This window comes from Copadichromis virginalis, linkage group LG23, assembly GCF_057382275.1.
Source record: "Copadichromis virginalis isolate Kocher_CV1m ecotype Utaka linkage group LG23, C_Virginalis_male_GT1.1, whole genome shotgun sequence".
Taxonomy (NCBI): domain Eukaryota; kingdom Metazoa; phylum Chordata; class Actinopteri; order Cichliformes; family Cichlidae; genus Copadichromis; species Copadichromis virginalis.
Window position 1 is genome coordinate 7050987 of NC_140639.1, and position 13464 is coordinate 7064450.

Sequence of the window (13464 nt, forward strand, 5' to 3'; positions counted from 1 at the left end):
TGCCATTTTGAGTCTTGCAAATAGTTTGTGTTTGAGCAGTGGAAAAAGGGAAAAGAACAGACGGAAGTTCCTTAGTAGAAGCAGGCTTTGTCTGTCGTGTTTGGTTTGTTGTGAAGTACCTTGCAGACTGACGTGAAGTGGGAACGAAGGGAAAGTGAACTAGAGGCATTTGGAAAGGAGCCACTGCCCTGATTGAAGAGGCGTGCTGAGAGGGTGATGAATGCCGTAGTGTACCATATGTAGAGTGACCCAGCAGGATCTTGGCAGGTGGTAGAGTGGACTGGTAAGGCTTTTTATGCTCTCACTGTGCTTTTGTTTCAGGAAACTTGCTGAAAAAAAAAAAGTACATGTCCATGCTTGAACAGAACTGAGAGTTTCCAGTGCTGTCAACCTTCTTTCCCTCCTCACAGACACAAGATGGAGGAAAAAAACCAAGCGTGTGTGTTCAGGCACTCCTGCCAGTTCGCTCTGTTCACTGGCCAAATAGGAAACTGTTAAATTACTTTTTTTTTTTTTTTCTTAAGTTGTGTAATCTTGCCTTTTTTTTTTTTTTTTTTTCTTCCCCCAAACCTACGCTCCTCAAAAAAATTAAAGGAAACGTTTTTAATCGATGTATAGCATGAACTCGATTAAACATCTGGGATATTGATCTGGTCAGTTAAGTAGCAGAGGGGGTTGTTAATCTGTTTCAACTGTTTTTTAGTGTTAATGAAATTAACAGCAGGTCCACTAGACACAACACCCAAAAAAGGAATGCCTTTACGGGTGGCGGCCACTATCATTTTTTTCCTTTCTCATCTGTTCTGAGTGTTGACTAGTTTTGCATTTGGCTAAAGTCAGTGTCGCGAGGCGCTCAGGTACTCCAGCTCCCCAGGACGGCACATCAATATTCAGTTTATCGCCAGAAGGTTTGCCGTGTCTCCAGGAGAGCTGGACAGGGCTGTAGAAGGTCAAAACCCATCAGTGGGACGGTTTCTGCCCCTTTGTTCAATGGGGAACAGGATGAGCTCTATAAAATGACCTCTAGCAGGGCACTAGCATGTTGTATGTGCCCGTCTGCACTAATTGCTGGATCTCATCTGCCCTTTAAACTTAAATTTCCTTTTTATGGAACAGGACAGAGTTGCAACGAGCCAAATTTGGCGAGAGATGACTCAATACTCTGTGCCAGTGCATGACGGCTTAATGACCTATGCCACAATTCCAGTACTTTGGAGTAAAGGTTCTACCTGAAATGTCTCAGGATGTAGAAAACGGCTGTTTACATTCTGGTTCGTAACCACAGACCCAGCTCTCTTATCTCATCATCTGTCATCACAAGTGATTCTCAGTGGGTCAGGTTGACCCAGCCTTCCCTTTAACTCGATGTTTTCTCCTTGGGCAAGTTCAATGGAAATGTGCACTTGGTGGTGATTGTGTTCCAGGGAGAGAACTAAACCTAGCGGAAGCATCTGAAGTCGTATCGATGTGCAGAAGGAAATTACTTTAAATGGTGCATTTAAAGCAAAATGCTTTGATTTAATTTTTTTTAAAATTTAATTTCCTATAGATGTCTTTATGGCAGTTTTTACATTAGATAATCCAAGCTTGTCCAATAGCAGTTTCATGGTTGAGCTGCTCTGTTCTTCCAGTCCTGCACTTAATTAACTAATAACTTCCCTAACTACATTAAATTGGCTGAAATGACCATAAAGTAGCTGTGACTTGACCTTTTGGTGTTTGTGTTCTAGCTTTTTTGCTTTCCTCTCTCCATAAACACATCATAACTGTCTTAACATAATAATGTGAGAGCTGGTGTGAGACAGTAGGCCACAGAGAGAAACTTGCATGCATACATGACACACAAGCAGATATTCTGGCATGACCTTGCAATATTTGCCCCAGACAATATTATAGTAGAACAGAGCTTCTCAGTAATTTGTGTATCTTGGTCATGACGTAAAGAGAGAGCCTGAGAGGTCTAGCCAAGTTATCTGGATGAAGAAGAAAAGATAAGTCTGTCACAATAGCTATAAAAGATTACACGGGACCCGTGGATATATACAGCAAAAATGGTGTGGAGAGATGCTATAATGTCTGGCCAGCCACTTTGAACAGGAAACATAGTTTATTCTATTTATCTTTTGATTGGAAAAGCAGCGTGAGCGTCAGGTTTAAGAGATCAGAGTATAACATGTCTGTCCTTCACAGCAAACACAGAATGTAAACACATCTGCTTCTTATGATGCGTAAGTGACAGCTCATAAACCTCTGCCAGACCTGAGGGTTGTTGTAATTTACTTCCACTACGTAATGGACCCTCATCAATGCAGTACAAAGAGAAATTAACAGAGCTTGAGAGCATTGTCAGTGTCTTTGTGCTCAGTTTGGAGCACAGGTATAAATAATGGAAACACCAGAAGATTTTTTTTTTTTTTTCAATGGTAAAATAATCTATACTGCAGACCAGACTGAGCTACAACCCCCAAATGAATTTCTGTTATGTTCCTTGGCTGTTGGTTTGCCATTAAAGTGACAAGATGGATCACAGAGAGAGCGGGAGGAATGGATGTGGGGGTCTTGTTGCAAATCTTTTTCTCTCATTTGAACTTACAAAGTATTGACTACTAATGGATTTTAGCATTGGCTGGTGTTTATTGTTTGAACTGGAATGTATAGCTGCTTGCTATAGTATGGTTGATCAGCTGACAAAAGGGGGAAAAGTAAAATTAAAATAAAAAAAAAAGGTAAATTATAGATGAATTTAGGTGAAATAAAGTGACAGTGGCTGACTTTTTCACCCTTCGTTTTCTCAGTTTTTCAGTCCCAGCAGGGTATTTCTAATTTCATAATCAGATCTCCAGCTGGATATTATGAAATAAAAGCTGCGGGGGAAAAGTAGTTGAGTGATGCAGAGCGGATTGAGAGGCAGAGGGTTGCCTTTTTGTTTTTAACACACAGTCATGACAACAGCCAAGTACGTAATTTTGTGGCTTTGGCTGGCAGGTTTTGCTCCAATTCTCAGGGAACTATCAGATTGCATTTTACGTACCGCTGAAAAGTATGTCAGATCCTCACGTCTGAGAACCCAGAGCAGAAATCCTCAGAACAGGCTGACTTGTAGTTGGACGCAAGTTATGTTTGTCTTTCTCAGGCCTATCTTGGCTTAGTCTCTTCCAGCCCTGGATGCCAGATAAAGTAACATTTTCTAAAACGTTTCCCCCCCTTTTGCTGTCCATACAATTACAACTATAAGAGAAGCATCACGTAAAAGTTTCTGTAGGTCCCTGTAGATCTGCACAGTAATGTAATGTAGAGATTAAACTTTTATTGCTGCACAACAAACGCCGGGGGAAATCTTTTTTACACTGCAGCCTGTCAGCATGATGATCTGGACATGTTGATCACAATGAAAGCTGGAGAAAATAATGTTTTGGTAGTAGAGACAGAAGAACCACATGGACAAATTTTCCATGGTCAGAGATGATTTAGTCCAGTTTTACTGCAATATGGTCTTAATTATATTTGATTTTTGTGTAAGCATATATCATCTTTGACAAATACAGTTTGATGTCTTCTTTATAGCAACACGGCTTCTTCTGGTTTGAGTATAATAAAGCATAAAATGCGTGTACTGAATTACATAAATAAATGTACTTTTAGAAAAGTAATTCTTTCCACGGTGTGTGCATAGCCAGGTAATGGGGGCTGCTGCTGCTGGCTTGAGTTCCTGCCAAGTCTATAGTTCATGACTGTCTGAGATGAATGTATTTTTTTATTTTTTTGTCTTAAGACAACAGAAACAAAATAGCAAATCAATAGATTCTAACCTCTCGATCGGCGCACAGACAACCAGAGTCCAGTATCGGCCCTCCTGTCACTTAAACTCTTATCTCTACAGTCTCCTCTCTGCTTTTATCAAGCTTCATTTCAGTTTCACTGCCTCCCCTTTCTCATGTTACTTCTCTTTCCGTTCTGTTTCTCATCTTCATCAGCTCTTCCTTTCTTGGCCTGTGGGCTTTAACTGTTTCCTTGCATCTCGACACAGGTTTCCAGTAGATAAAAGAATTTAAAAAAAGGAAGTGCTGTGATAGCTCACGCGAGCTCATCGCGAATGGTGGCCAAGCAGCAGCTTATCGTTTTATTTAGCTTTTGCTAAACAAACCAAGTCAAACTTTGGTGATTATGAAGATGTATATGGTCCGTTTTTTAAGAAGTTTTAAGATTGTTGTGGCTGATGATGGTGTCTCATTTATTTTAATGTCTTTGGTTGATGATACCCTTTAAACCACCTCGGCTATTGTTTGTCACTTGTAGGTCGTATAATCAATCGTTCAGCCAGAGGTGACTTCAGATTTCTTTAACAGCTCTTAGTTTAAGTGTACAGACCCAAGAATGTAAATGTATCTGGCTCCTATCAGCCCCACGGGACTGCGCTTTAATGAAAATGCTGCTCAGCCAGACCAGCGTGTGGAAACGACAGGCTGTCTGTGGTTTGGCGTAGCAGACGTTTTTTTTTTTCTTTCTTTTACTGCACTCTTTTACTGCAGAATTTTAAACCCTCTCCTTACCAGAGCTGCTTTGTGAAAGCCCTTCTCCAAACACTCAACTGTTGTCAGAGTTTGTGGTGCCTTAGTGTGAAATGAGGCTATAAAGGACCTAGGAAAAATAAAGGGAATAAAATCCTAATGGCCTAATGGTCTCACATGAGGAAACTGGACTTAAATGATTTCAAACACGGATGGGTGGTTAAATTAGAAGACTGGCCCAGGTGGTTTAGTCATGAAGGTTTTGTACAAGTTGTTTAAATTTTGTCGCCTTCCCGAGTGACGACAAAACACCAACGTCTGTCTGTATGCCCCCTTTTCAGGTGTTCAGCCTACCTGGGTGGGCAAGTGGTGGTTTGAGCACACTAGCGCTACCACTTCCTAACTGTGTGTTTGTTTTAGGAGTCATCACCAAAGTTATGTGGAAGTGAAGGAGAGAAAAATGATTGGCATTATGTCAGGACACAAGGAAGCAATTATTTGAAAAGGACTGATGTAAAATAAACAATTAGGGCACTATTTTAGCTGTATCCTGTGACGGGGACGGCACAGTTAAACACACCGGAGTCCCCGCGTGGTCTAATAAAACCTTGTGGGAAGATGCTGTGTTAGGGTTTCTGCAGTGTTTTATTTTACAGCCTCACTGCTGTGCCTGCATCTTTGCTCCATTGCACTCCTTTTTCCTTTACTTGTATCCTCATCCTGACTCAGGCAAAATGGATCCCAAGCATCACCTCGCCCACGCACGAGTGTCTGCTTTTAACATCTGTATTTGATATGTTGTATCTTTGCTCCCACCGGCGGATTCAGCTTGGAGACTCACCGTTGAACGAGCACAGCTTCTCTTTAGAAGTAGACACGGTGATACGGTCCAGTTCAGGGAGCTGCGAGCAGTTGGGTGGAGATTGCTACTTCCAGACAGTCTGACTGCCTCACAGGGGGTATTGTGTGGGGGAGCAGCAGTCTCTTTCAGCTGCTTATATTGTAGCAGGAGAGCTTGCACAACATTTTTCCTACTGTTATGTCAGTGTCCCTGGATTGTGGACAGCCTGCAGGGGCCATACGAGGTCCCGGGTTCCTGTTGCAGTGCAGTGTGTGGTCTCCAGCTTTACCTAATCGCTGAGGACATCAGCAGAAAGCCACACTCACTCTGGCCTGGTATTCAGAAAGAAATTGGTCTTTTAGGAGGGGATTTTCTTTGTTTACCTTCCAAAAATCACTTTTTTTCCCTTTCAATAACATGTACCCTAATTATTTTCCAAAGCAGCTGAAGCTGCTGCTCCTCTTTGTGCTGAAGTGATTAATTGAGAATGTTTTGACAGAAAATCAGTGAGCAGGCATTTCAGTTGCCCACATTAAAATGATCCACGATGACAAAAGCCATTCCAGTGCTAATTACATCCTCTTACATGTGTGTCAGTACTTTTACATTTTAGTGTCTTTATGTTTTTAAGCTCAGCAAAATACATTGCTTGTGCTTATTTAAATCCTCAGTGTGCAACAATTGCACCTTTGCACCAAAATGTCTTAATTTAAATTGTTACCATTGTTCTGTGCTTTGGTTTTGCCACGGCACAACTGCCATCAGTTGGTTGAAGTGAGCATCAGATTTATTTTTAATGACACAAAAAGAGGAAAAATGACTAGAAAAACAATGATTAGAAGCTAACACTTAAGTTTTTTCTGTTTTGCTACTTTGTTTTTTTGTCTGGTCCTGACTGTCTTTGCACCCCTTTACGAAGAATCCTTTTAAGTCTTTGATAATATTCATCTGGATTGAGAGGCACACATTTTGCATCAGTTTAAAGAAAAGTTGACGTTATTCATTTTACACTCATTTGTTGTCAAAGGCAATTGTTTACAACATGCTGTCCTCGTTCTTCACTGAATCCTTGAATGCTTGTTGCTAATACCTTCCTTGAGGTGTTGTTTGTCTGTTATCGAAAGCGGTGAGTTTAGAACATGGATAAGCTTACCAGCAGGTAATTTGTATCCATCAATTTATTGTTCAGGAGACTAATTATTTTTGAAGATCCTCGTCTAGATGAAAACGTGTATCAGTGGAAAGCGCAGACTTTACTGATGAAGAACATGTTGTTTTGGGCAGCAGTTCATTAATCTGTCCGAACCTTTGCCTCGATCTTGTCTTCAGCGGTTTTCCCGTTCTCATCTGTGTTTTTCTCCTCTTACGTTGTGCTCCCTACCTCTGGTACTCTCCCCACAGTGTGACCCTGACTAGACTGTTAAATACATCAAATAAAATGCTGGCGTATGCAAAAAAAGATCTGTGACTCGCTACATAATCTTTATTTCCCCGATTCTGTGATTTCAGGAGCTGTCAAGTTGTGGCTGGAACAAGAAGGAGAAGCACAGCTCTGCTCCAAATGTTGTGGCCTTTACCTGCAGGTTCAACCAGGTGAGACGGGGATCACCATTTACACTTATTGCCCTTTTATTTCAAATCATTCTAAAGCCTCAACAGAGAAAGAAGGAAAAAAGGATGAGAAACAGTCCTGCTCTAAGTTTATAGATTTATGTGTCTTGGCTATCCAGGAATGGAGGGAATAAAGTTCTTCTTTCCACCGCATCCCCTGCTTTCATTCTTCCATGTACCAAATCATCAACTTTGCTTTCCCAGAGGTGGTTGTTTTAAACTGTTTGTCATGGCAGCTCTTTATAGTCCCTTATGTCACCTCCCTGCTATTGACAGAGTTATATATATCATAAATGGTCCCCAGGTGATGCTGCTTTGAGGAAAAGTAGCTTTTGTTTTTTTTTCCCCCTTCATTTTTTCTTGTCCTTGGTTTTTCCTTCTTTCTGGCATTCATGGGGTTTTGCATGTGTGCTTGTAGGAGTGCGTCTGGCTTGATCCCTCAGTGCCCCATGACATCATCAAACAGGAAGTTGTTGGTAATGCTTCAAGGGGTAGCGGTGCCCTTTAATCCACTTCCAGTGTTTCTGCCAAATTCCTCTGGGACCCTCTTTACTGCCCTCCAGTACTAATATGAGATTATCTAACTGGAATGCGTTGCTGTGGAAACTTCTCCATGTATAGCACACCCCAAACAGGGATTCAAGATGTTAGCTGAACACACACAGCTGCCGGCAGCCAAGGAAAATGAGCTTTTTGGATAATGGAACCTGGACTGGGAGGACAGAGAGTCCCAGAAAGCCCCGTAATTGAGTTAAAGCCATATTCTCTGTCCTCCGGTCTTTGTTTTGTTGGCACACTGCTTTCGGAGCCAGTGAAGCAGAAAAGAATTGGCTAGCTCATTTGATACAATATGATGAGTGCACTTTAATTGTTCTTTAGTTTTCTGTAGAGACAAATTGGGACCTTTTTATTGAATAAATAAGGAATCAGATGGTTAATAAAGATGTAATGGTCATGAACCTAAACAAATTAGAATTGTTGTGATTTTTTTTTTTTTTTTTTTTTTTTTCCCTCCCGTACTCATCTTTACTATGGAACATACGTTAGCAGCACATCTGGATCATACCATCATCAGCTGCGGTTCCCATCGTTAGCCAAATCTTGGTCTCGATCCTTTATTTTTCTCTCCTCAGGTCATTAGTTGGTCACTCCACATATCAGCTCATGTTTGGATCTGTCTGCTTCCTCTTATTTATGATTATTGAGATCTTGGGGCCTTGTAGCTCCATCTGGAGGCATTGATACGGTCATAAACACAGTCCCGAAAACATCATCGTTGTTTCAAGGCATACCCTTACAGACACGGCCCTGTCTGGGAAGCCCTCTCTCAGGCACACTTGAGCACTTTGTGAATGCAACTATCTAGAGCGCTGTTGTCATGAGTGATCTCATCATTGCACAGTTTTTGAGGCCAAAGCAGACACAGGCACATGCTCTGTAACGAACCCCAAAGGGATCGTGATTTTTGGAGCCATGCTCCGTCCAGATTGACCTCAGATATCAAGTTAGACCGCTGAGGAACCTAAATGTGAAGCTACAGCATGCTTTGCTCCCAGATTGGAATCAAATTTAGTCATTTACTGGAAAGTCTTTTCTACTGCATAGATGAGGCGAAAGTTAAATGTAACAGGATTTCAGTTTTTCATTTTGAAAGTGGGAGCTGCTTCTTTATGGGAGGTCATTTCCTCAAAGCAGTAGATGAATATTAAAGTGGACGCCAGTGGAGTCGGGGTCCACCATCTGTGCTGTGTGTCTTCTGTCCATTTTCATCATCCTTTCCCATAAAGCTTAATGTGAAACGGTGAAAATTAAAAGCACACGGCTCTGTTTCCTGTCAATGCTACCTCATAGTAATATGTGTTTATAAGACAGGACATGGTGAGGGAGAATGAATTTATCTGTTCACTCCTGAGCTCCTCACCTCACCTCTGAAACAAGTCTCAGTGCTGTTTCCAGGAAAAAGTCTGCAGAGACAGCTATAGGTTAGGATTTATGCACAGCCTGACTGTTTAAAAGCACAGTGAAGCTGCCGCACACACACACTGAATTTGTAGATGGAGACACACAAAAAGGAACGTTGACCACATAGGCAAAGCCAGTTAATGTGCAAGTGGAAAAGTCAGAAAGTAATTCAGAAACTGAAAGAGATAAAGAGTTTTGTGTTCGACGAAACAGTAGGGATGGTCAGTCTTTGTCTCTTATCAGAACACAATGTGCAGACAGCTGTTGGCTTTGAAGCCCTTAGAGCCCTGTGGCGTTGAAGCTAACTTCCCCTCCCATTACCCCTCTTCTTCTTTTACTCTTCTCCCTTTTCCTCTTTCCATTCTCTTCTTCTCCCAGGAGCTTAAACACTGATTGATTCACTGACTTGTCTGTCTGCGTGCATGTGTAATCAGAGCTCTGGTTTGCCAGCGCTCTCCCTAAAGAGACAGGTTTCCGACATCATTCTCGGTCTAGCCAACTACTCTAAAGACACGTATTCCCTGTTTCCTCCTGCTTTCTTAGCTGAAGTATCAGGAGTTGTCGTGCGTATCCCTTGTGCATCAGCTGGATTTTTCTCTGAAGGTCTTTCTTTTACTCTAGAGCTAATTTCCAATCGACTAATGTAGCGTTTCTGCAGTTTGCCATGCGCTCTGCTGCTCTGCTTTATAACCGTTTTAATTAAGAGTTGTCACACAGGTCTTGAAGTCTTGGCTCTCAATTCAAAATCAGGAGATTTTGTGAAGCAGAACTACCCTTTGTCCCTACTTGAAAGGGATTTTCTGTAATACTTGGTCATTTGTAGTCCTTGTTTGTGAGTATTTTTTTTTTGTTTGTTTTCTTTTCTTTTCTAGACAAGTTTCTGGGTGGTACGAGAGATCCTCCATGCACAGACGTTGAAGATCAGAGCCGAGGTGCTGAGTCTGTATATTCGCACTGCCAAGGTACACAAGTCCACCCAGGACATGACTTTGTTTTATCCACACGAATGTTTGCTGTACCAATTCAACTTCATGTATGTTTGATGTACTCTACTACTACTCACAGAAACTGTGTGACATGAACAACCTCCATGCGGTAATGGCAGTGGTGTCAGCGTTACAAAGTGCTCCCATCTTCAGGCTAACCAAAACTTGGGCGGTGAGTAATATTTGCTGTGCTTTGATGTCACAAGTTTATTAGTAGAGTGCTGTCAATAAGCAGGAATTTCCCCAAAGCCTGCACCAAAACACTGGACACATAAACGGAGAATAATAAAAGTAGCACAAGTGACATGGCGTAATGAATAAAAGAGTTAAAACTTTCAGAAACTTTAATTTCACAAGGAAAATGAGACGTTAACAAATACACTTCCCTTGAACTCTGATTACTTTTAGAAAGATGTCAGCGTCTCAGTGAAATGCCAAGTATCTGTACACGAACTTGACACGATCTTTATGGATGGTGAACATTTTGAATTCATTATTCAATTTTAAATCAGTGTCTGTTTTACAAACATGTCTGTCAGTGTTCTCAGCGAAGATGTAGAAGTTACATAATAACATAATGATGTTGTGATGTAATGCTGGAAATTTCTTGAACTCTGGTCTGCAAAACCACAGGAGGTTCTTTTAAAAATATTTTTATGGTAAAATCTTTCCACTTGTACATCTTAGCCCTAATTTGTTCCCTCCTTATCCCTGTCTTCGTGTGTAGTTACTTAATCGTAAGGACAAGGCAACGTTTGACCGGCTTGATTACCTGATGTCCAAAGAAGACAACTATAAACGCCTGAGAGACTACATCAGCAGCCAGAGCATGGTTTCTTGCATACCATACCTAGGTAACAGACACAAATCTACATGCATGCATAGCGGGTAACTACTGCACCCCCCCCCCCCCCCCCCTCCCCCTTCTTACGAAAGGTGAAGTTTTAGTCTAATATAGGTCTGTGCAAAAAAGCTTGCACCCCCCCTCATTTCTTTATATTTTACTTCCAAGAAATAAAGCTTTTTTCTCTTGTGTTGAGGAAGAAATGGTAGTTGGAGGAAAAATTTGTTAAATTGCTATCAGACTATGTTCAGATGGATTTTTTTCCCCCCCCCTGGTACAACCAATGAGCTATGAACCCTGTAAGCACAAAAAGGCATCCAACCCAAGGGATGGACATATATAAAGAGATGGGGACACATTTTGTGTTGCTGTGACACACTGCCTGTAGAAAAGTGCTTAAAGATAACAATTTGACAGTATCTTATTCACCAAAGCTGATATCCAAAGAGCTATTAGTCAAACGTATATCTCAGATGAACAGCAGATGAACAGTATTTGAAAGTCATGAAATGAGGAAATACAAATCCAGCAAAGACCTGACACAGGACCTGTGGAGTACATCTGGCCCTTCAGTCGATCCATTTACTGTTTGCCAAAGCCTCATTAGTAATGGTCTCAGTGGATGGGTGGCTGTCAAGAAGCCATTCTTAAGAAAGAGAAACGGGGAGAAACGCCTGATGCATGCCAAATTACACATGAACTGGACTGAAAATCAGTGGCAACAGGTCTGATGGAGTGATGAATCCAAACTTGAAAGCTTTCATTCAGATCATCTGCGGTATGTACGACGGGGTCGCGCAAGAGGTACAACAGTCCTTTAGGAAGCCTGGAGAACTATCCCTGAAGACTACTTAAATTACCAGAAAGCTGAGCTAAAAGAGTTCAGACTGTGTTTAAGAATAAAACTGGTCCTACCAACTACGGATTTTTGAAGACAAAACCCCTTTTGTCTTTTTATACTGTATTTCCACTTATGTTTGCTCATTTAAAAAAAAAATCACTACACCCATTTCCAATTTTCCTTTCAAAATCTAAAGAAATGATGAGGCTTAGCACTTTTGCCTGATTTTGATTTCTAGAAATCAACAATGGCAAAAGATGAAATAAAAGTTAATGTTGGTCTGGTTTAAGCTAGAGAAGCTGATGCGATGTAGGATTTTTGCTTTGAAAGCACTTTTATTTCCAACCATAAACTTTGGATTAAAAAAAAAAGGCAGTTGGAAGTCCAGATTTCCATTTTAGCATTTTTGCTGACTCAACACAACACCACATGTTTTATCCAAATTGCTCATATGCTGTAAATTAAAAATTGATTCATGTAGATATAAAGCGAGGAATAAATGGGTGACTAGAAAGTTATTGTATTTGCTTGTACAACAGGTGCAAGGTGGTTTATTCCAACATTTGAGTGTGAGTAATGTTCTTGAGTAACATCAAACCTTATGTATCTTAATAGTTTGTTACACCATGGGAGACTAGATGTTGTGCATTTTAAAAACTTTTTATTTAGCAATAGTATTTTTTTAATCACCTCTGTTTGACACAGTGTGTACCATATAACCAAAAGGATTGAAGATGCATTTCTAAATAACTTTGAACTTGCTCAATAATTTAGCCCTTCTCTGCAGAAGTAGCCGTAATGGTTCTAGTGACTCACATATTTGGGATTTTTATCATCGTCTATAAAAATTTCAATGGAAAACACTAAAATAAACAAAAATAAATAATCCCTAGTTTACTTTTAGTATCCATTAAGATGCCTTGCACTCAGCTTCTTATCTTTATGGGCTAAAGGTTACTTTAATGACAAGCGTCTGGGTTTGAAAAGCCAAACTTCCCTCCTGCGTTTGTCTTTACGTCACTACGACAATCATTTGTCAGTCAGTAAGCAGTAAGCTGTCTGTTTCCTCAGAAGCTTTCGCATCTTTGTAACACATCATTGATTTCCTCCCCCCCCCCCCCCCCCCCCCCCTCCCTTTGGCTTAATGGTGAATGTTGAGCATAAATTTTCTGCTCTCTTATGAAAAATCAAAGTTCCCTTTAGCAGGAACAAACACATGAATCACTAGGACACGTTAAAAAGGTTTTGTTTTTTTCCTTCCCTTGAACATTCATATTCCTTTTTCCCTCTGGCTCCACGGTATGACATCACACAGGAATCCCTTACGAGTTGCAAGGAAAACGTTCATGCCATGTGTGTGGTTTTATAGCTGAACTGTTTGTTCTTGTTTTGACTTCAGGTTGGCTAAATAACTTTTTTTAAAACCTACCACAGTCCCCCCCCCCCCCCTTTCAATCAGCCTTGTATCATAGCTACCTCTGTGTGATTCAGACTTGGACACTCAAGTATGCACAAACAAACAGACACAAGGAAATACGCAGCGCGCAAGAGTCTGTTTGCCATTAAAGAAAGTTTAGGTGACCCATTTTCCCACACTGCTCCATCATGGATGTCTGTAAAACAATAAGACAAATGCACATCTAAACTGTGTCGTCATTGTGTATATGTTAATCAAAAGGAAACTTACTTTTCGGTAAGCTTTTGTCATTCGTCATTTGTTGCTCTGTCTTGGGGTGGGGATTTCTAGGGCATATATGTGGGAGTTGCATGGTCTTTCCTTACAGTATAAACTTGTCTATGATGCTTGTGGATGTGTGACCAACTAACTGGCTGCCTCAGGACTGGATCGAGCCAACCTGGCGCTCAAGAGA

The 13464-nt window shown here is 40.9% G+C and overlaps 1 protein-coding gene across 2 annotated transcripts in view; it reads left to right on the forward strand.

The window, feature by feature from the left end:
* Nucleotides 1-13464, forward strand: part of ralgps2 (Ral GEF with PH domain and SH3 binding motif 2) — a 73480-nt gene that overhangs the window by 27795 nt on the left and 32221 nt on the right. For both annotated transcript variants that reach the window (XM_085447958.1, XM_085447959.1), the window contains exons 6-9: nucleotides 6859-6942; nucleotides 9795-9884; nucleotides 9988-10080; nucleotides 10636-10762. In XM_085447958.1, coding sequence (XP_085304084.1) covers nucleotides 6859-6942; nucleotides 9795-9884; nucleotides 9988-10080; nucleotides 10636-10762 — 394 coding nt within the window. The remainder of the gene's footprint in view (nucleotides 1-6858; nucleotides 6943-9794; nucleotides 9885-9987; nucleotides 10081-10635; nucleotides 10763-13464) is intronic.